Below are 24,181 nucleotides of genomic sequence, written 5' to 3' on the forward strand. Positions count from 1 at the left end.
ATTATTAATAATAAACATAATATTACTTGACCCACCCTCACCCAAACCCGCACCCTAACCCAAACAATATGCGTTATGGTATGCGGTATTATTATTTTTGTTTTTTTGCATAACTTTTCACGTACAATAGTGAAAGAGCGCCACGGGCCCTTAAGGCCTAAATAATTATGCGGCAAATATGCCTGCTTTGTTCAGTTTACGAAAACTTAGTTACTTAGGACAACGTTGAGTTTTGGTGATTACAAGTTGTTGAAATTTTAAGAGGGATAAAATATCTAGTAATCAACATTAAATGATAATACGGCGTTCTTTCACTTATGTACGTAGAAAATTATGCAACAAATCAAAAGAAAGAAATACCGCATACCACAACGCATATTGTTTGGGTTAAGAAAGGTGCGGGTTAGCGTTTGGGTGGGTCAAGTATAATTATGTTTATTATTAATAATAACGCTTGACCCACCCTCACCCAAACGCTAACCCGCATTCTAACCCAAATAATTTGCGTTGTGGTAAGCGGTATTTAAAGACCGTTTTTTTTTTATTAATTTATACGTTCATAACTGAAGGAGCGCCAGACCTTCTCTAATACGAGTCAGGACCCTTATTTGTGACGCATTTTTTTTGTTAGAATAAATTTAATTAGGTTTTTCCGCTGGTAAGCGCAAATAAAACAACTCAGGCAACGACGTTAACATGGTTGGTACTATTTTTTTCTTTATATTAGTCAAAAACGGCAACATTTTTAAAGTTTTGCTAGGTTGCCGAATACCCGGGATTATAAAAAAAATTTCCCGGGATTGTTAATTCGCGGGAAATCCCGGGAATTTTTCGTCGAAACATTCCCGGAGAGGAACCCTAGTTTACACTACATCTGCACTGAACTGAGCAAAGCGTAATTTGCAATCTATTGTTTCGAGCTTCTCACACTTTGCTAAACTCAAGCCCCAAGCAGCTATAGAAAAACGTTACTTTTGGAGCGATATTTACGCCCAGCACATCTGTGCTGTAGTGTAGACGGGCCTTTAGGGGATTTTCTACTCAGTGATCAAAAAAGGGAATGGAATATATGTTTATGAAGAGGGACGGGAATGTGAAATCTGTTTGGTTTAATAGATAAACATACAAATTAGAATACAACTTTTATTGGGCCAAGATAAAACTCAATCATACCGATTCATAAAAAGTTAAAAAAATTGTATCTCTGATATTTACAAATCTTTATAGAAATCTATTTTACAAATGTCACGTGAGAGTTTAAAAATTGGGTAATCCCCAACACGGACTAAAAAAAAAAATAAGAAATGCTTTAATGTGTACGGTACATAATTCTTGTATTTCCTTTAATGTGAAATTTTCTCTTTGAAACAAGCTTACAAGTCGAAGATTACCTGGAATATATACCACTTTGAAGCATGGTTGGTTCTAATTTATTATTATAGTTATATATATTATTCAACAACTTTTGGACTTTAAACTGATGTTTTCTTATAAATGATTTTCATTACTCTGTATTTAAGTACGATAGATTGTTTTACATTTAATATCTGCAGATCACCTATTACTTGCTTTTATAGTTAATAATGAGTGTTGGGTAGAAAAATTGCATTGTATTATTCCTATATTTCTAATAAAAAACAATTTAGCGGTGGTCTAAAATCCAGCCACAGTTATTAAATCAACACTCAAAATTTGGGTCAGGGTGCCAGTTAGCGTTTGGGTGTTGGTGTGTCAAGTGTTATTATATTCATTACTTAATAATATTGCATAACCTACTCAAACACTAACCCGCATCCTAACTTAAATAATGTGCGTTGAGAATTCTAGACCAGCGCCAACAATTTACTTATTTTACAAAGCACGGCAGGCTAAAAGTCAAAACAACTGCACAGCAAGAAGAAGAAAAAAAGAAAGAAAGACAGATAAAACTAAAGATATTTCAAAAAGCCACTTCACTTGCGTTCACCAAAGTAAGTTGCTAAAATGTGTTTTTTGTTTATACAGCATTTTGTTTGTTTGTCTATCGACTTAAAGATTAACAGACAGCATAAACCCTGCTTATAGTTTTTGTTTTCAATAAAAACCTCAAAACTGATATATATCCCAGAATGTGTTTATAAAAAGCTTCTAAAATACTTTTGTGATAGATTGAAAACAAAGCATACGATGGAGAAGGACTTGAGATTACAAAGCAGATCCTCTCATATAACTCGGATTACTCTTCAATGTGGAATTACAGAAAGAATGCCCTGCAGCATTTACAGGACACCGTGTAAGTTATTTTATTATATACATACTACAAACTTCCCTACATGTTTAATTGGCTGCATATATATTATTCCCTTACAGTAACATCTTAATGGCTTTCACCAACATTTATATTGTATCCCACTGAAGCGTAGAGGGGTTGTTGGGAGCTATAAGAAGGCTGCTGACCCTATAGACGAGGGCCGACGGCTGCCTAAGTCTCTTACAAGTTCTTAATCCGACTCCAAAGGAGCAGGCCGCTAGAATACCTGTCCTTAACTTCTTGTACTCTAAGCAAAGACAATCCACTCAGTAGATAGTTGATCATAGAGTATATTCACAAATCTCAGAAATACAGCGATAAACAGAGCGGTGATTCAAGCCGCTAATCAGTAAGACGTATAAAGTAGAATGAATTGTCAAATGCGGAAAAGCAATTCGCTAGGTGCGGCGGTCACACGTCAGTGGACAATGGTCACGTGTATAGTGACGTCAAAGTAGGCTATATGCTACAGAATCCCCCTTCCAATGAACAAGTCAGACGTAGAATGGGTTGTTCATTAAAGAAAAAAGAGATCTGAAAGATTGATATTAGGATTTGGTTTGGGTGCATGTCCAAAAGCTGTGGGACATGAAGAGAAATAGCATGCAAAAATGGCGAGCGAAAAACAAGCGTGGCGTTGTAAGAAAACAATATATTTACAACTCAAGAGAGCAACGTTTTATGGGTGTTTTTCTAATTTTTTTGGGGGCGAAGTTTTAAAAGATTTTTCTCCGTGATATATTTGTACACAAACGATGGAAAATGCAATACAGGAAACAATAAATGGTTGGCCGGGCTCTTTCAAGCTGCGGCAACTCAAATGAACAGTTGAAGGCTGTCTGTTTTGTAAACAAAGATTGAACGAATATTTTTCTTGGTCGCTCGGACCCTTTGTGACACAAATAAATTTCAGGCGTACATTGATGAAATGCGATTCATCGAATTATAGATACATGGCGATAAATTTCATGCACAATTCGGTAAGCTTAGCATTTGGCTTTGAGAGTATTTAGCAAACATATAATTTGGGCCCCTGTGTGGCTATGTCAGCGACATTGCTGCGGACCGTGGTGTGTAAGAAGGGGGTATGGTAGGGGTTTGGGTTCGTTAGAGGCAAGGATGTGTAGAAATGCGTCGTCTAGCAAATTTGCGTAGTCGAATGCTCCCCGGGATATAGTCCATTCCCGAAGGATGTTCATAGTTAGCAGGGCTGTCTCGCGTAGCTTGAGATTTCTTCAGTAAATCGACGTGATTCTTCAATAGAATTTACATTACTGAAGCTGGTTGAACGGAAGCAAAGACGTGGCATCACGTATTCTTGTGCTGTGAAGTTCAACTCAGTGTTTGATGAAGTGCGTTCAGAGTTGCACTTAAGATTGAGATCATTTCCGATCCCAATGAGCGGTCGGAAAGCTGTTCTCGTGACGAGCTGGTTCCGTTTTTTCTGAGACTTGCCTGCTTTTGATTGCAATGTTCTGTCTTCAGATATCTTCCGAAGAACAAGGAGGTCACCAGTGAAGCGTAGAGGGGTTGTTGGGAGCTATAAGAAGGCTGCTGACCCTATAGACGAGGGCCGACGGCTGCCTAAGTCTCTTACAAGTTCTTAATCCGACTCCAAAGGAGCAGGCCGCTAGAATACCTGTCCTTAACTTCTTGTACTCTAAGCAAAGACAATCCACTCAGTAGATAGTTGCTCATAGAGTATATTCACAAATCTCAGAAATACAGAGATAAACAGAGCGGTGATTCAAGCCGCTAATCAGTAAGACGTATAAAGTAGAATGAATTGTCAAATGCGGAAAAGCAATTCGCTAGGTGCGGCGGTCACACGTCAGTGGACAATGGTCATGTGTATAGTGACGTCAAAGTAGGCTATATGCTACACCCACTTGTGCTTATATCTAATTTATACTAATTAATGATAATAGGATGCCTAGGCGAAAGTAGTTTGTATATATATTGATGTGCGGTGATTTGACCAACATTAGTACTACTAGTTTTGCCTTTAAATGATATATTTATATATATATATATATAAATAGACTGGTAAACCAACTTTAATTTTGTTACAATTTTTATCCAACCAGTGGATTTCAAACTTAAACGTATTTACAGTTTCTTTACTTTTTTAGTGAACCAGAAAAGATGACCATTAAATATAAAAATGAACTGGATTTCATTGAATCATGTCTTCGCAATAACCCCAAGTCCTATGGTTGCTGGCATCAAAGGTTGGAATTTTTTTTTCTTTTATGATTAAGGCAACATTGCAAATTTGACAGTAGTACTCTCGGTGGTTAGTTGTATATTAGATAATAAGGGGGAAAAAAGTAATAAAATCTATATATTTAAAGCTTGTGTTTTGTAGATGTTTTGTGATGCTTAACATGAAAGAACCTGATTGGAAACAAGAACTGCATTTGTGTGATACTTATCTTCAATTCGATGACAGAAATTGTACGTAATTTGGGAAAAATAGAAGCACTTTTTTGACAACTTTCAGTAAAAAAAAACAAACTAACAAATAGGGATGTTCCAAGTTGAATCCCAAGGTATTCTAGAATAATAGGTTTCGAATCTAGAATAACGAATCCAGAATAGCGAATCCTAGTATATTTTTATTAAATTATTTAATCTTAATTTTGTTTGGGAAAGGGATTAATCTTAATCTACCCCACAGGGCCCACAATCACAGCAATAAATCGCCCAAACAATTTGCTAACATATGTATATGATCATAAAAAAATCACCCATATGTTTAACATTCTTAACAAGTGTCATTTGAAGCAGTTTTGTAAACTGTAATATGTCAACTGTCGAGGTTGTTGTCAAAACTTATATTTTTGCCAATAGTGAGTACAATGAAACACTGTCCACAGAACTCTTTAGCAATTCGGTCCTGTTTTTCAAAGCATTGTTGGGTCTTAGTGCTTTTTTGACTAACATGATCTATTATGCAAGACATAAAGAAATTCTTGACAATTAGTCAAGGCATAAAAAATTCTTGACAATTACGTTGTGCATAACTCCATAACTTCGCTGAATATTGGCCTAAAGTTTAACTTAAGTAACCCTATAGCGCATTTTGTGGACGGTCAGCACGTTTTACAACGTAGTATTACTTTTGCAACTTAACGCATTGCGAACTCCACACCAGACATTACACGTTAGTCGCTCGCCCAATAACGCTTGATTGACATCTAATTATCAGACGAATGTTATCGCAAGACGCCGTAATTAGTCGCCCGAAAAAACGCTGACACTGCACTACATCGTTACATTTAAAGCAAGCGCCATAAATTGGTCGCCGCAGCGACATGCCAACTTACCACACGCGTATATCTACAATTAGGCGCAACAATCGGCGTTAAAACTTTATATCGGTTCCAATTACCCGAAATAAACGGCAAAATTTGATTCGATATTCTACTTTGAACATCCCTACTAACAAATTAATTCAAGAAACCATCTAAAATTTTAGACAGGGTTTTGAACAGATTCTATTGTTTCATCTTAGTTCATTGTTGGGACTATCGTCGCTTTGTGACAAGTCATGCCAGTATCAGTGACACTGACGAAATTGCATTCACGCACAAGCTTATCGAAACCAACTTCTCGAATTACTCTTCCTGGCACTACCGAAGCAAGCTTCTACCAAAAGCGTTTCCTGATCAGAACGACTTGAAACGAATTGAAGAAAAAAAGTTACTTGAAGGTAAAAAAGTAAACATTTAAAAATCACAGAGTTATTTTCTGTTTAACCGCCCCATGGCCTTTTGCAACACCTAAAATGGAAAACTTAAGTTTATATTCCAACTTAGCCACCCCTACCGTAGAGTTATTGGTTATATAAACACATTTAACCATATTTGGGTGCAGGGGTGGCGAAAATTGTTAAAAGTATTTCTGAAAATAAACCACAGTGTTTGTGAGTACAAATGAATTTTTCAATTTAAATGGTGTTACCATGAAGAATATACTTTTATACCGTCTGTTCAACAGGCAAATATAATTTATGATTAAGCAACATGCTGCTTCCGACTTTGCTGGATTATGTCTCAATATCTCTTTTCTTGCAGAGTTAGAGCTGGTTCAGAATGCCTTCTTCACGGACCCCAACGACCAAAGTGCTTGGTTCTATCACAGATGGCTCCTGGGAAGAGGTTTTTTATTTTTCTAATATATTTGACATCTGTAACGTTATTTTTTCAGTAAGTTTTAGACAGTGCTTTAAATTGTTTTTTGTTTAACTTTAAGGTGACGTTGGCCAAAGTATTGTTTCTTTGCAAGTGGAAAGGGCGAGCCACAAAATCACTTGCTGTCTGCGGCTACCTCTCAAGGTATGTTGTGAAAAAAACGTCTTTCTTCAGTGCATCCAATGTTTTTAATTTGAATAGAATAAATTGCATTTAGTATGCGTGTGATATGTTTGAGCATGCCCGCATTTTGTTTAAATAAGCAAAACTAAAGTAGAAGCACAGTGGAGTGTATTTTGAATGCGATACCGGTGATCTTATCTTGGTAAGGCACTTAAACCCTGTACTTATCACAGAACTTCAATGGGCTTCTGACCATCAATGACGAAACGATTTTCTGCGTCTGGCAACCTTCAACACAAGACAGATACTCCCATATCTGGGTAACAACTTCACTATGTTAGCTTTCTTTAAAGTGACCTCCGTGTCTTGCGTCGAGCTTAAACGTTTATCGACTGCCTTGTCGTTAAACCTAGGGAATTTTTTTTTGAGCACTTTTAAATATAGCCGACTAGGATGTCGTATTGATAACATTTTTACGTGATTTTTTGTGACACGTTGTTCTTGGAACTATATTGTCATTGTACGGTAAAACCCATTGCCAATATCGACGTGAACAAAAAAAATATTTTTGCAAGTATTATAACTGGTTGCACATCTAAATTCTGTTTCCTACATTACTTATTTTAGCTGGTCAAAACAGGCAACTCTAACGCAATTTTACAAGTTACGGATTGAAATTAATTAACCGAACTACGTAATTTATACCTTATTCGATCATGGCAATTTTAACTGATAATTTATCTCGACAAGTAAATAACATAACCTTAAACGTACACAGATTCCTTCGGAAATGTTTTTGCCGTTTGGCTAATCACGCTGCACGTGCAGACAAGGAACAATCCAACCTGCAGTGAGGCTCGAACTCACGACCTCGGAAAACCGGGACCTTAAAAAAATTAATTTAATTCCGCAGGCATCAGGAGTTCACTGTACTTATATAATAACCCTTTCGTTTTCGTAGGAATGCACGGCCGAGGGTGCTTTCCCCGAAGAGCGACCTATCGTTGTCGTAGTGACGTCAGAAGTCGGCGAGGGAGGCGTGGCCAGGGTCGAGCTTCCAGTGGGAACACCTGGGGCCGTGAGCAGCGCTCCAGTGGGGCGCCAAATGTTCCAGGATGGGGTCAGCAAGGCCAAGTTGTCCCTGCTCGAGGAACAGCTGGCTTCGTGTGGGGAACTGAACGAGCTGGAACCGGGAAATAAGTGTAAGTTAGGCAAGGGTATGCTGCAAGACGGAAAAAAACTTTTTCTTGATTGTTTTTACCAGCGGTTTTTCACCTATTATACACGTACCTTTAGTCAGACTAAATAGGTCGTTTTAGCTTTCTAATTCAATTGAATTACAGCAAAATGTGGCTAAAATATATAATTTGTGAATTGCTTGTGCTCTTGTTCTATTCTAACTCGGATTTTACCAAAAATGCTATTTTATCCAACGGTATTTTTAGTCTCTCAGCCCATACAAATAATTTGCAATAAAACTCTTTGTACACGATTTGTACATTCTGAAAAGCATGGGCTATACTAAAAGTTATAAAAAATGGCAAACAACTATTTACCATTCACATTTTTATTAGAATAATTTGCGATTTAAATTAAATTGATCGTAATAAATTAGATGTTATTCTAGTTGAAATTTGTTGTCTTAAGAACTCGGTAATTCTAATTCCTATCTAATTTGAGAAAACTTAAATGCTCTAATATATTTCTAATCTAATTTTAAAAAGCTAAAAAAAATCTAGTTGTCCAAATCTGCCTTGAGTTCACCGGTTTACTTTGTCTGGCGGTAAAATAGTTGCGAAGTAGATAATAGACAAAGCCCTAGTTAACGCCTCAGTTTGTTAAGCTTGAAACATTAACAACATTCGGGATCATTTCGATCACTGTGCACAGGGGTCATGCTGACCGTTGTCCTGCTGATGCGCGCCACTGACCCTACAAAGCACGGCACAGAGGTCGAGAGAATGTTGCGCGATTTAGAAAGCGTGGACCCGCAGCGACGCAGGTACTACGCTGACCTGAGGAGCAAGTACGTCATCGAAGATTGCGTCATCACCGCCTGCAGCTTGGACCCTGGCGCTCTGGATTGTAGCGGCAAGGTGAGTATGTTTAAAACAGTGTGGTCTTGGAGGGGCGGTTTCTTGAGGAAACAACCTTACTTTGCACTATTGTGTGTTAAAAGTTTTGTTTCTAACTATTTTGAGTTGATTACCTTTTAACGAAGAGAACTTAAAAAGGTAATATCCATTTTGAACATAAATATTTTTTTTAAAATGAATGACCTTTATAAAATCGCCGCTTATTTTAAAATTTTGGGATCACTAAGAAAAACAGCGAATTAAACAAAGGGGACAGATTTGGTCAATACCTATAGGTATTTCTTTTTGTTTAAAATATCTAACACAGACACTTGTGGTGGTTTGGTAAATCCCGGTACATTTATTTCAAGCAGTATAAGTGTGTGTTATGCGGGGAGGAGTTGAACTAAAAAAAAATCCTTTTGTTTCTAAAACTTTTTCCTTTTAAATGGCCGACTTTTGTAAAAAAACTATTCTACATTTTTAACGTAAATAGAGTTGGACAGTATATTTAATATTGGATCAAATTATGGGTTTTTTAAATTGCGTTGTCTTATAATTAACAGCTATTCAAGCGTGTTACTTTGTTATAGGAATTGACTCGACTTTGTCATTTCGAGTTTTTAACGGCGATCACCCATCTCGACATTTCAAGCAATTGTCTTCAACGCCTAACTGTGCAATTCAACTTACTAAGGCGCCTCAAGGCAAGTTACGCGCACCAGTTTTAGTAAATAAAAAATGCGAAACTATAAAGAAAAATTAAATTGCCAAACTGGCGAGAAACAACAATGCTGTTGTAGTAAACAAGATTAGTTAATTTTTCAGCATTGAGCGTGTTTTCTTACGCGGATATTTTTTACTCAGCCGAATTACAGATAATTTGGTTAGCTTTACCTTTTCCACGAATCACATAACAAGAAGCAAACATGGATTTTTCGAAACGTCCTAATTAAGAATAATGTCGATCTACTCGACCTTTTTGGCTTTGCAAATCATTATCAAGCTACATTACAGATCCGTGCACAGTGTACCCAAGAAGCAAGCAGTTACTTTATTTTTCCAATTTATCTTTAGGTGCTTAAAGCGGACAAGAACGAGATCTGTGATATTTCTGGCATTAATGATGTTCCCTGCCTAGAAAAAATCAACCTGGACTCAAACCGTAAGTACTCTCTTTATTTGGAAAACGCCTGACTTTTCTCGACTTGGTTAATTACCTGCATTGCATCAATAGTACCTAACTGAAGTTTTAGTGACATGCAAAAAAGAGTAACTTGCAAAATGGTATCGACAATAACAGTTAATTAGATCGGGTCTATTTGGTTTTAAAAAGTACAGGGTGTCCATAAAGTCTCTTTACAATTTGAAAAATCATTCAAAAGTGAAATGATGAGATATCGCAATGAGGTTTGTTTTATGCTAATCAGTATTTCATAAAGTTTTTATTGACGCATTAAATACACTTCTAAACATTTAATCAACATTTAATTAAAATAACTAAAAATATTATTACTTTATTTAATACACTTCTATATGGTCACCATTAGTTCAATAAAAACTTTATGAAATACTGATTAACATAAAACAAACCTCATTGCGATATCTCATCATTTCACTTTTTAATAATTTTTTTAGATTTTAAAGAGGCTTTATGGACACCCTGTACGTTTCACTTAATAAACGATTAAATTATAAAAGGACGTTTGCGTATATCATATTTGAAAAAAAACATACATTTCTTTACGTTTTCAGAAATCACTACACTCGACTGCTTGAAAACGTTAGAAAGTTGCCCAGTCTTACAAGCTGTATCTCTATGTGAAAATCCCGTCCAGTTTGACCAAGAAAGTGTCGCCGATTTATTCAAAGGGTTGCGAATAACTTTATGAATAAGAAGAGGTTCAATTTTTCCATTACTCTACCTGTAACCCATTGCTTTATCGTGATCTTTGGATATTCGTCTTTTATTGTGGTATTTATTTTGCAGAACACATTTTTTTAAATTCTTTTTCGTAACTGACCTAGTATCGTATGCACTGTCGTGTATTGCCTTTTTCTCATACTTTGATTCCATATCACATAACTCATACTCAAAACGGTGCAATCTAGTTAAAATTTTAGGCCAATGACTGACAGCAACATGGTTGTGTTTGACGACTTTGCGCAATATTCTTCATATCGTGTTGAATTTATTTTAATTGATTTGATGTGGCGTGACAATAAATAAATGTTGCTGTACACTTTTTATGGTACACCAGTGTAGTAACTTGATACCAAAATGTACTGCAATCCATAAACGCCGACTTTTGTGTTTCAAAGGGGTGCTCAAAATTGTCCGCTAAAAATGGCCTAATATAAATGGCTGCTAAAAGGATGAGTTGATATGTGGAGTAACAAATATTTACCTTTGTTGTTTAGCACTTTCATTCTTTGATAAATGCGAAATGCGCGTTTCAAGCAATGTTTCAAACCTAGCATAGCAGTCACAGAATTGCAGTTTTACAATTTGTTTTAAGTCTTATATGTAAAACAACGGAAAAGTGGTCAATGCCCACAAACATTTTTTGTAGCTTAACCATGTCGTATTGAAGCGTTTAAAATGTTCACTTTGGGTTCACGAACTTTGTGGTAGTGATTACCAAAACAGGGAACAGCAGCTTATCAGAGTACAACAAGATGTGACCGAACCACTTTTGGTTTCAGTTGGGATTTTCTTCCTTGGAAGCAGTTGGCGTTTCCTTTGTGTTTTGATGAGGAAGCTAGTCGAATATGTCGCGCGTCAGCTGAAAACGTTGACAAGAAATAAAGCGGAAACTCGGCTAAACCAGGCTTTTTTTAAATCCGCAGTTTGTAAGAAGGAACTGTAAGCGTCGTGTAAGGTAAATTGTCTTGCTATGAAAGTGAACTGAATTTAAACCTTTTTGACAAGGTTATATATAAATGTCGCACGTCTTAAAATTAGAGTCACATAGAGACTCTCAGTTGAAAGATAATACACAACTGGTTAGCAGGCTATATATAATTATGTAACGAATAAAGCTTGAAGCTTAAAAAACAGATTAAAATACTGCATTGGGCTTTGGTGCAAATATTATGTATTTTTCCTAAAATGGCATCTTTAATGCTTTATTTCGAACGAACGAATGAAAAAAAAAAAACGTTTTAGGCAACATTTATTTACGCGTCAGCGGAGCAGTGGTGGACAAGCAGAAACCTGCCGCAAAAGGTTTCGGATTCCATAAAAATACACCTTTTTATGTTTTTTCTGTAACTGCATCTGCGACTATTTATTTGGTTCACAGTGGAGTTAGTTTTGTCAGAATATTATTTGACAGTTTTATCTTTTTTTCGCTGTTTTATTTTTTTAAACATTTTTATGCCGAGTAGGGCACAATGCTTACTGCTAGAATCTTAGCATTTTTTCTTCCACTACTTGTTTGCGGACAAGATGCGTTCAGCGAGTTCGACATGGAAAGATACCTGGAGGACTTCGATATGTCAGGTAGACTACAATATGAATCTAAGAGATATAATTCGACCTTCCTGTTTGGAACATCCGGTTATCCGTTAACTAAATTGTTTTACTCGTATTTTTGTCACGAATTCCGTGCTGTATTGCTCGGAAATCTATACAACTAAATCTTCACTTAAATCTCGTCACTTTACGATTCAAGTTGGTAATAACCCTCATTTAATTTAATGCCAAACTAATTATAAACAAAACAAAAAGATCGCTAAACAGCAATGTTTTTATGGGAATTCCTAACATTTAATGACATGTACTCGGTACTGGTTTTCTACGAAAAGCATACCAAACAATCTTTCGACATGTATCTTACTATTTCAACCCTTACTGTGTAAACCCTAGAAAAGGTAGACAATAACAGTATTAGTGCACATCATACTAAAAACAAGCTTTAAGACAGAAAATCTTCTTTTTCAAGATAATGTCCCGGATGCTCCCACGCGTCCGTTGATTGGTCCTTTGTGGAACAAAATTGTCGACGCGCGTGGATACTTCATCGTACCTTACGTCATTGCACCAAAAATGAGTAAGTCAACTACTAATCGTCCGTGCTAGTTTGGACCTATTGGTGACCTGAAACACTTAAATCTTAGGTGATATGTGTCATCCCATAGCTAAAAGACTTTCCTGCGGTTACTAAACAGGCTAAATACTATTATAATTATATTAGGCTATTAACAGTTATTTGCAGAATTATTGAACTTAAAGTCAACCTTTTTAGGGAGTAATTATTTAATAACGTGGTCACTATAAAAAAATCGTCCATAATATATTTCTGTACAGTACTCTCTTTGTAGATGTGTTTAATGCAAAATTAAACAATCCTTTTTTCAAATGCAGAGCAAATTCGATACTCGGAAAAGGCTATGAACATGGTTTTTGCCGAGTTTTCCGCCAAAACGTGCGTTCGCTTCATGCCGAGGGACGAGACCTTGCACCCAGACTACGTCACCATTGAATTGGCAGTTAGATGCAAGACCGCTGCGGGGCGCCAGGGAGGCAATCAGCAGGTGAGTTTGTTTTTTTCGTTTGATTTCGGTGTTTAGAGCGCCTCTGGTTTCATTGTAATGCATTTCAACGACGATTTTGTTTTCAATTATATGAAATATACACCATTGAACTCAAAGCCTGGCTTAGACAGTATTTTTACTACTGTCAAACACTTGTACAATCCACGTATGAATATGTTTAAACAAACGTTTATGGTCTAAGATAATTTCCGTATTCTCATATAACATATAAGGAAATAAAATTTGTTACAGGTCATATTAAAAGCCTGGTTTGCGTGAATTATACTGTTTTAATTCATAAGTCAGAAACATATCTACACTGTCCAAACTGTCTAAACTGCCGAAAAGAAGTCTTCTATTGTGTGCATTATGCTGTATCGCATACCTACAAGATACCAATAGCATTGTGTATAAGAAGAAATCCGTACAACTAAACTTATAAGCACCCGCTCATCGGAAGTGAACTTGTGCGCAAATATGCAAGTAAATCTCGGCCTTGTCGCGCGAAGCGCGAAAAGTTTACCTGCCGTATCATACTATGGTCCCACCTTTGGGCTGATATGTTTTCTTAAAAAGGTCCGCAAAAAAACACATTTAGAAAAACACACATCTTGCTTAACAATGATGGGTGCACAAAATGTTCAATAGATGTTGAAATGCGACATTAGACTCGATTATTGTTTTGAAAAAATTAAATTTGGCCTAGATCGAATACTGCGCGCTCTACATGCTTTTATGATAGTCGAAACAATTGTTTTAAATAAAGGCTACTGAACATGAGAAGAAGCGGTGGGCCGCACGTAAACATCAGGCGGGCCGCGGGTTATACATACCCCTGTAAACGTATTATTTATAGGCCTTTGTATCCCGGAGATGCATCAGAAGACAAATATTTGTACAAATTATGCTTCGAACTCTTGGAATAGGAAGGATACGACGAAAAGGTTAGTGATGCAGTAAATGACTGACGACCAATCGCATCGAAATCCCATACAGCTTGTGAACAGCTCCGTCGTAGTTCCTTTAATGTTTTGTTTTTAATAAACGCAGCTCGGCAATGGTCTTAGAATAGTGAGTTTCGTAAAATTGTTACCGACATTAAATCAGACCGCCAAAAATTAAAATACTTTCTTTTGTCAGTTACAAAAGAAATATTTATTATTAATTTTGTCAACCCTGTAAAAGTATATTGTTACCTGAAGCAAGTGTAGTCACATATGTGTTTAGATTACGTTTTGGGCGATGACGACGACTTTACTTTTTATGAAGAGGACGACATATTCGAAAGGTAAATTTTATTTCTAAAAACGTTCATTAACTCTATCGTCTATTTTTAATGTGGAATTTCAATTGGTTGTTAAACAGGGCGAGCAGTGTATTAAATAGCCGCGACGTTCGCTCCGTGGTAGCTGCATACAAGTGCTTTCAAAGTAAGTGTACTATTTAAACAGTACCTAAAGTAACAAAAAAACATTTTTTTAAAAAAGCGCATGAAATAAAAAGTAAAAAATCTAAAATTTACACAAAGACGAGTATAATAGTTTTTTGCTTGAAAGAGGTAAATTAAAGATAATATAATTGAGTAAAACCCGTTGTAAACGTCAAGTTACATATGCAGGCGAATTAACTACAGTTTAATATCCGCTGCATAGAGCAATGTCTAACAGGAATAAAAATATATAGGCGCAAAAATAGACCGAGAATATTTTTTTTCTATTTTCGGTCACTACCCTATGATAGATAATGTATTCATGAAGTTCAATGATTATATTTACTGCTAACTGCATGTTTCGCAGCTACAACTGCCCCGCCGACGACTATCGTTCCAACCGGCACTTGTGGCATTCCAGTCGTCAAACCAAGCAAGATGACGCCCAAGATAGTCGGAGGTAGAGAGATGTCTAACATATTAAAGCTTTGTGTCGTTGTGTCCGATGCACTGAGTTTCAAAGTGAAAATGTCTTATTGGTGCTTAAACGCCTATTTTTCAGTTTGAACCTTGTTAACTCTACCGAAAGAGAGTCAAAGAAGAAAACTAATGTTAATTATAAGCAGTGGTTATATAAAGTAATCCTGTATTTATAAATATAACGGAGTGTTGCTCTTTCAGCAGTATATATATATTCGACGAGAACGTCTTCATCAGGATACTGACGTATCGAGCAAAACAGAAATCCTGTATTTATCTTTATTAATCCTGTATTTATCTACAACAAGCAAAACCTTTCCATTTTCCAAATATAAACACTTAGGTACACTATGCACGGAACTACAGTGTGCTTTCAAACAAACACCCCTTTTTACTTTCATTATTGTGATGTCATTATGAGGTCAATAAGCCAAAATGCCACAGTTGGACCTAGCCCTACGTAAAGCGTATTTCGGGCATTGAAACCTGATAAAAGTGAAACTCTTGTCACTTTGTCCGCTTACTTCAGGCAAGGAGGCTCTTCCTGGAAGCTTTCCGTGGCAAGCATCTCTCCGCACAAGACGCGATGATAAGCCTTTCTGCGGCGGCTCAATTCTTAACAAGTGGTGGATTCTAACCGCGGCTCATTGCTTCGTAAGGTGAGATGTTTGTACTATCTATGCCCACTGTTCTTATGATGACTTAGGTCATCTTTTTAAATATTTTGGACGAATGGCTTGGTTTGAAATAACAAGTAAAAACAATTCCATTCAACTTATTTTTTTCTTTCAAAAATGTGTATATTTAGCTTAGTTTTTGCAAATGGAACAAGTTTAGTGCTTTATCGCAGTGTTTCTTAAACTGGTGAATATGGTTCACCCCTGGGTTAATCAAATTTTTGCAGGAGTCGGGGTGAACCAACCAAAAGGGTGAATAAGTGTCTTTTTTTTGGCTGATTTCAATAGTGAAGTTGGTTTGCACTGAGTGTATAATACAAAAATTTGTTAACTGTGTTTTGTGCTTTTGTAGCTTTATATTTTGAGACTCGAGAACTTGTACATTTGCAATGGTAAAGCTTAGCTTGAGTTAATCTTAACAAGAATCAAAACAACCTAAGCCATTTTGTGCTGTTATATATAGACGAGATAGTTTTATCATATCATGAGACAAGGGTGAATGAAATCGGGAGATAGATACTAGGGGTGAACAAAACAAAAAAAGAAGCACTGCTTTATCGGACGGGTTTACCAATTTTAACAGTGTAATGTTTTTTTATGACAAGCAGTTGGCTTGCTCTCATAATGACTTGGCCGGGCCTTGACTTGGACAAGTGGTGACTGGGACTTGTCTTGTTATTTATTCGGACTTTGGCTTGGACCAGACACTTTACAAATGACTTGACTGAGTTTTGACTCTTTTTTAAGTTTGATGTTAGTTTTAATAGGCTACAGGAATAATGATAAACGGAACAAGCGGGTTTTTTAGTGACGATCTCTGTAAATACAACAATAAAGTCATTGCCGATATTACGAAATTTACACTCCACTTTGCGATTTTCGGCGACGCTATAGTCTTGTGGTTGAGAATGGCTAATTTATTCTATTTTTTTTCATTATAATATTTCAAGCCTACGTAGGCCTACACGCTTAAACCAAACAGTTTTAATTTAAAACTCTTTGCTTAAATAATTAAAACTCTTTGCTAGAACAGTGGATGGGTTACGTCAATAAAAAGTAGATGTTAAACGGTGATTTACTACCATTTTCAGAATGTGCTTAATTTTAGATAGATAATTCTCTAATGATGTATTTTAACTTCTTTTTAAATACCGTCATGTACTATTTACCAACTTTTTTTGTCAAGGACTCGGAATCCACGCGTGTATTCGGTTTACGTTGGAAAGCATCACACAGATATTCCCGATCCAAACGAAGAAAAACGTTTGCTGGCCGAAATATTTGTCCACAAAAGTTACAATACCCGTACCAAGCAAAACGACATAGCTTTGGTCAAGGTAAAAATCTTAGCACGGGTCTGTATGTCAATATATTACGGTAAGGGCTAGGCTTCACATTAAACTAACAGTCTTTGCTTATTTGAAGACAAAATATAAATCGTATGAATGTAATTTACTGAGTCGAAAATAAGACTTTGTAAGACAAAATACAACACTCTTTTGTACAAAAATTCTTTCGATTCTATGATCACTGATTTTAGTCCTGTGGCACATTAATCAAGTCAACAAAACAAGGTCTTCTGAATAAGTAAGCTTATATTCATATTGTAGAATCTAATCGTGTACCGGTAGGCTACACAGAAATAAGACAGAAGTGCCTGTTTGTGTATTTTAAAATTTACACTTATTTCTTGGACAGCTACAAGATGCGATAACGATGAACGACGCGGTTCGGCCGATTTGCCTTCCCAGCAACGCTGACGACCTACCCCTGGTTGGAACAATGTTTATCGTCACCGGTTGGGGACTCACCAAAAGTAATAACCGTAGAAACATGCAATAGGCTGAGTTAACAATGCCTTCAAAAACGTATGGCACCATTAGGCCTACGAAGTTAAATGGCAGGCCTATGCGAATTTAAATCAATAAATTTTCATTTGGAGGTGTATTTAAATTTAATTTTTGATATATAGTTATTACTGACAGTAATACAAGGCTCTCCGCACAATACCTTTTATATCTACTTTACTGAGTTTGGCAAATGTTACCAAACGTTAAAGGTTTAAAACATTCGGCGAAAATAGATTCAATACATTTGTAATACCGGTATTCAGTAGAATAGCCAAAATATTCTGTAATTTATGCACATTGGATTTTTTTCAATTTAACGGATATTTGTTTACATTTTAATTACATACGATAAGCAACATTTCTTCAATGTAGGTTGTAAATCGGGTTAGTAACATTTAACCAATCAATTACAGGGTAACTGCTATGCAATATTAGTACGGTATCTTAGCAAAATTTAAATTGAAAGGAATTTCTTAACTATCCATCAGCAGCAAATAAAATACAGACAAATTTAACGCTTATATTCGACAAACATTAATTTTGCCTCCGTCATGATCTACCAAAGATTACGAGCTGTATATGAGATGCAGTAAAGCGTAAAGGTTTTCGTTTTACGCAGACACCGGAGACAGTAGCGTGCTCCGCCAGGTTCGAGTCCCTCTTGTGGATGAGGACAAGTGCAAGGCTTTTCTTCCTCCATTGAAGGAAGGGATGATGTGCGCCGGATTTGAAAAGGGAGGAAGAGACGCTTGTGCTGTAGGTGCCAGTGTTGTAAACATGTCATTTGGAAATAACTCATGTCACAGTCAAGTGATTTAAAAATCTCTAAAGTTCAAAGTATTTTGCAAAACAACAAGTCAATTCCCAGTCATCAATTGCCCGTCAGGTCATTGCAAGAGCAAATCAATTCAAATTGCACTCAAGTCATCATTATCAAGAGTGCACTTAAGTCATCATTACAACACATGCTTGATCATGTTTGATCGCTATTGCCCAAATGTACTGCCACAAAGATCAGGCATCCAAGACGCAAAAATAAACGGAGCACTTTTGCTTTTATAACGACCGTAGGAAGTGTCGAATTCCTAAAACATCTATCCCATTCAAAAATAACCAATTATAGTCTGAATTTCCGCCTGTCCTGTGTCCTCATTCCTAACACTTCAAAAAAAAAATATGTTTTGGTACTGGTAGGCCTAGTCAATAACAAATTACGACTACTATATTGTGCAAATGATAATGTTATCATTTTATAAGTTCTTTCGAACTCTGAACAAAACTAGTGTGGCTTATTTAACATCCCCTTTAAAATTTAACGAACCTAATCCCCAAGCCATCCGTTCACAAAATATTGTGAAACAGAGAAATATAGTCGCTGTGTTAGGTCTGTGCATATTTCGCCAAAACCGACGAGGGAATTTTGTACCAACTCTGTTTAACTCTACAATCTATGCCTGCTTGGTTACCGTACATGTATTGTTAAGGGCGATAGCGGAGGGCCTCTGGTTACGGAGAAGTCGTCTGGACGATATAGTTTGGTCGGAGTTGTGTCTTGGGGGATCGGCTGCGGAGAACCGAACAAACCAGGAGTATATTCCAATGTGAGTAGGCCCACTTATAAGTCAGAAAAATCGTACATTTCTATATAATTTCAAAACAATTACATTTACAAGTTTAAATTATTATTTACGCCGAAAAAATAGCTAAAATTTTAGCCGTATATGCTACACTTTATTTGCAACAAGCATAGGCTATACAAAAAGCCAAAATTTTATTAGCCAAATAGGCAGTTTGGTAACATTTTCGGATAAAAACTTTTAAAGATCTTGCCATTTACTGTGTTTGTTCTTTTTTTAGGTCGCGTATTATTTGAAATGGATTCGCAGCACTATGGAAGGAAAGAAAGTGTAAAATTTTGACAAATAGAAACTTCATCATAATTTTTATATTTTGTGTTTTTCGATGGGCATAAATTGTGTTCATTTGCAATTCTGTTTATTGTCTTTACACTAACGATTGCCGCAGTTGTTAATAGTGTCCACCATTCACAGAAATACAAATAGTCATGCAAAACATAATCTCATTTCAAAAAAGCTTCAAAGCAAACAAAAATAAGATAGGTTTTCCATGTTTCAAAAAACATAGGAGCCTAAAAAAACAATGGAAGGCTACTTATATTGTATCATGCCCGAATTAAATTGACTTACCGCTATAGTCTATCTTATTTTGTTCAATGGAATCTCCTTGCGAAGATATTTCCAAGAGATTCTAAGAAGTTATAATGCTGTCTCAAGAGGCGAAACTAATAGACGTATTTCGTCTTGCCATTTGCAGTAGAATGAATACAATTTTAATCTGTTTACAATTTCATTTTAACTTTCAAAAATTATCAGGAACAAGTAAACAATTTAAAACCATTGATGCATACGTCAACAATCCGGTTATTTTATTTATAACGTATTATTTTACCACGCAAAGTGTTTCCCTATATTTTTGTTAATTGCCTTGTTACACCGGAAGCATTAGCGCTCGCTTTCTAGTTAAACCACCATATCTCGGGTAAGAAACGTGCATTTCCATAAGCACTATTAAAAGAAACCCCAGGCCAACAAATAGCGTAACACATTTTTGCTTAATGTCATTATCAACTTAAGAGCCAGTGTTAAATTAGGTCAAAAAAGAAAAAATAATGACTTGAAATCAGGGAGTCGAACCATTTGACTTTTCCGGTTCAGGTTCGGTTCGGGTTCAAGGATTTTTTTGGAATCCGGTTTGGAGGAATTTAAAAGTTCAGATTCAGCTCCGGTTCAACCTTCGTTATTTTAAAACCGGTTCATAAAGTTCCGGTTCAGATACAATATAATTTGCGTTAAATCTCAAAATGTGTGTCGATAAATTTAGAGAATAATCTTTGAATTGTAAGTCTTTTAATTTAAGTTACGTGACTTATTAAAAAAACAGCAACTCATTATTGAAATACCTTAAAAATAAAAAATCAACGATTTTTTCATTCAATGATCATATTTTTTCCCTAAAATATCGAACATGGCGTAACTTGACTCTGTAAAATAGAAGTTGTGACGTCATGCCGGAGCGAACCGCTTTTGTTAACAGGTTCGGGTTCGGTTAAGGTTCATGTTCTTTCAAATTATTCGGTTCAGTTCCTGTTCGGTTCCTTAAAATCTTATAAAAACCGGTTCAGGTTCGGTTACGGTTCGAAAAAAATTGACCCAAAACCGGTTCATAAAGTTCCGGTTCGACTCCCTGCTTGAAATTGACATGCCATGTATTTCAGAACGACTTCGAAATAGAAAATATAGTCTATCCGTAAAGAGGCGTAACGATACACATTTCCACAAAAAAGTTTAAAACACAATAGCATTCTATTATCTGAAAAACTAATTGTAAACCACCAGATATACTTGCTCAGTGATTCGTTATTGAAAAACAACGCATTCCAGAAATCAAAAATACTTCATCAGGTGTGTTGCAAATCTACTTTTGGACGACATTTACGTTCGCATAGTCAGCAATTCAATTAAAACAAATTAGGCAGTTTTATTTCAAGAATTTTTTTTTTTTACAAGTTTTAAAAACAAAACATTGGTGAAATGGCAGATTCACATAACATTTTTATTTGCTCTAAGAAACTGTGCTAAATTTTAAAACGGTTTGTGACGCTTAACAGCTGTGCATATCATATATTTGGCCATAGTGTAAAAAATTGCCTTTACCATAAAAAAATCGTTTCACAAGCTGACGGTTAAACAATATTTATTTAACAATAAGACGCTTTCTTTTTTTTTTTAAAGTTTGAAATTAGTGATTTTCTGCTATGCCAGTATTTTAATCTAAAACCGTTTTCTGGTTAATAATTATTTAATGTGATTGAGAAAACTACAAAAAGTTCACATCGTATAGCTATATTTGTAGTTTAGGCCCTTTGGTTATTAGATAATTTTGCTGTCCATAGAAGTGCGTTCCAAGCCATTCACAACAGTGACAAAAAAAAGATAACAAAATAAATTTTGACTTTGAAGATGGCCCACAAAGCAAAAATTCAAATACATGCACCAAAACGATGGAAAAATTGTTCTGCAGACCACAAGAAAAGTAAAAAACATCAAATCAATCGGAAAATTTGTTCCAATAAAAACTTGGCTATATTAGTCAAGGCCTTGTTTTCTTTAATTTTTTGAAACTTTTCCAAACTGATGATCAGTGGTAACAAAAACAACAAGCCAAGTCATACATTTCAATGAATTGGTTTATGGATAACGATATAAACTCTTGGATTAAGCCGAGAAATCGTTAAAATATTTTCTGCCAAAATCATACTGATAGGTAATTACATAATATTCCATTCAGAAAATTATTTTGTTATTGATCAATAAATTGAGGCTTTTGGAATTTTTATTTTTTTTCCAGCACAAAATCTCGCTTTCACCGTCGCCGGTCGAATCCAAAGCCTGCAAATCAAATCAGATCGCACAAAAATAAGATTTGGACTGTTAAAACAGCTAGACGGATTTAAAAAATCTAAGGGTCCGGTTGGGTGACCACGATATTCTTAAGCGTATATTGTTTTTTGTTCCGCTTTGATAGTCTCATTCCCTACATTTTTACAGCTTGTAGTATTGCAATTAACATAAATTTGTTTAAAAAATAGGTGCAGTAATTTTATGACGTTTGCAATTATTTTTTGTTAACGTTTTCAGAGCAACTCGAGCGCATACCTAACTTAGCAGGAAAAATGGTCGAAGCAAATGTATTAAATCTTACCTACAACATGACTGATAGTCAAGTTAATTATTCCAATATTTTTAGGAGCTTTCCTACTTTCAGATGTTTTTTTAGTTTATTTAATGTCATATAATACCGATAGGAAAGATTTGAACTACCAACCATTGTGTTTCCGTCCACGCAAAACGTTGAAGTGTAATCAAAACCGGCACTAAACTTTCCATTTTTCATCAGCTTTACGTAAGTTTTTCTGCGTAACAATGAACGATTAATTATAAGTTATGAGAATATCTCCATAAAGTCAATAGAGCTGTTCTATGTAGCGTACCATGTAAATTGCAAAATGCTATATACGAATTTTTTTTTTCTCGTTGTTCAAAACAAAATTTTCGGCAGATTTTATCAACAGTTGCGAAGTAAATAAAACAATGAGACACAGGTACAATGCATTAGACCGCAAACACTATCGTTTTAGCAAATGTCCAAATAAAAAGGTTAAATTTTCCTATGGACATGAATGGGTTCTAAAGTATCCAACATAAAACGAGCACAATATCACTTTTCAATGAGCAAGGACGTTTATTCAGGCTTGTATTCTACAAACCCCGATAAAATAGCTAAACTAGAGGACCGGCTTTGACTAACCCTTTAGAAGAGCACAAGACATCGTCCAAACCGTTTCCGTCAAAATCCGATGCAATCCGGTTACCAGTTCCACAATCTTGGAGTTGTGCTAACATTTCCACCATCAAAAAGCCATTATTCGCAGTGCTAACCGCCACTTTCCTGTTAAGGCAGCTAATGATCAAATGCATTCGTCAACAGTCAGAAATAAGTTTATCCTATTTTTTTTATTTTACTGGGTGCATAGTTTTTTCTAATTCTCTATCACGACAAAAACAATCTTTGGTACACTAAGCAGTGCGCGTATCTGTAATGAAGCTTTAAAATGAATGTCAAGGCCGGATAGGCCAAGTAAAACGATAATATACTTATAAACTCAACCTATTTTGCTTTAACATTCATTAAAAATACCAATCTTGATTAAGACATATATATGTTTGTTTTTTTCGTACAATTCTTTTGGAATAAAATCTTTTTTGAAAAAAACCTTTCGAAGATATTTTATTGGTTTTCAAAGACCTAAAAATTGATACTCAACGCGTTCTAAATACAATTAGTAAATAAAACAGTACAAATGCTATGTGTTGACCACACGGTAACAACCACAGCTTGCTTATATATTATAACCAGGGCTCGAAGCCTGACTCAGGACTTGAGTAATACCACGTAAAACTACCCGAGTCCGAGTCCTACATGCGCATGCACAGTAGCAATTTTTTTATACTCTGGACTCGTACTCGGGTTTATTTTATTGGCCAAGTCGAATTGGGGATTTGGACTCGGGTTAATTTTAACCGACTCCGCAGCCCTGATTGTAATAATTAAGCAAAGGATATGGCTTCCTCGTTATTTATTAACGCAAAATAAGTGTTATCTTATTCCTACATATCGCCTCCATTTTTCGATCCACACATTACATCAAGTTTCCTGTCCCCATTAAAGTCACCAAACATCCACATGTTTCTTGTTTTTGGCGAACAAACTTCAGGAAGGCTCAAACTGGGGATTCTAAAGACTGTGTTTGAAAAAACTGTATCAACAACTTAACTAAAAATTTGGAAAACTAATATTTAAATTTGGGTACACTATGCACGTATCTGTAATGTAGCTTGATAATATAATGCAAAGCCAAAAAGGTCGAGTAGGTCGACATCA

The 24,181-nt window shown here is 35.8% G+C and overlaps 2 protein-coding genes across 2 annotated transcripts; both read left to right on the top strand.

Annotated features, from left to right (window-relative positions):
* The first annotated feature begins 1,307 nt into the window (after window positions 1-1,307).
* LOC146162497 (geranylgeranyl transferase type-2 subunit alpha-like) lies at window positions 1,308-10,894 on the top strand. The gene is made up of 14 exons (XM_083384478.1): window positions 1,308-1,418; window positions 1,860-1,970; window positions 2,148-2,272; window positions 4,423-4,521; window positions 4,659-4,747; window positions 5,808-6,005; window positions 6,370-6,453; window positions 6,548-6,630; window positions 6,843-6,929; window positions 7,571-7,811; window positions 8,500-8,705; window positions 9,278-9,391; window positions 9,762-9,849; window positions 10,440-10,894. The coding sequence occupies exons 1-14, from the start codon at window positions 1,416-1,418 to the stop codon at window positions 10,574-10,576; spliced, it is 1,665 nt and encodes a 554-aa protein (XP_083240604.1). The 5' UTR covers window positions 1,308-1,415; the 3' UTR covers window positions 10,577-10,894.
* Window positions 10,895-12,078: 1,184 nt separating this feature from the next.
* Window positions 12,079-19,681, top strand: LOC146162498 (chymotrypsinogen A-like). The gene is made up of 13 exons (XM_083385565.1): window positions 12,079-12,189; window positions 12,632-12,739; window positions 13,054-13,223; window positions 14,080-14,167; window positions 14,451-14,511; window positions 14,589-14,653; window positions 15,020-15,112; window positions 15,662-15,791; window positions 16,996-17,146; window positions 17,508-17,625; window positions 18,279-18,415; window positions 19,144-19,260; window positions 19,517-19,681. Exons 1-13 carry the CDS (start codon window positions 12,081-12,083, stop codon window positions 19,568-19,570), a joined length of 1,401 nt encoding a protein of 466 aa, XP_083241691.1. The 5' UTR covers window positions 12,079-12,080; the 3' UTR covers window positions 19,571-19,681.
* Window positions 19,682-24,181: the final 4,500 nt, after the last annotated feature.

The sequence above is a fragment of the Ascidiella aspersa genome, chromosome 3 (assembly GCF_963924565.1).
Source record: "Ascidiella aspersa chromosome 3, kaAscAspe10.2, whole genome shotgun sequence".
In the NCBI taxonomy this organism is placed as follows: Eukaryota; Metazoa; Chordata; class Ascidiacea; order Phlebobranchia; family Ascidiidae; genus Ascidiella; species Ascidiella aspersa.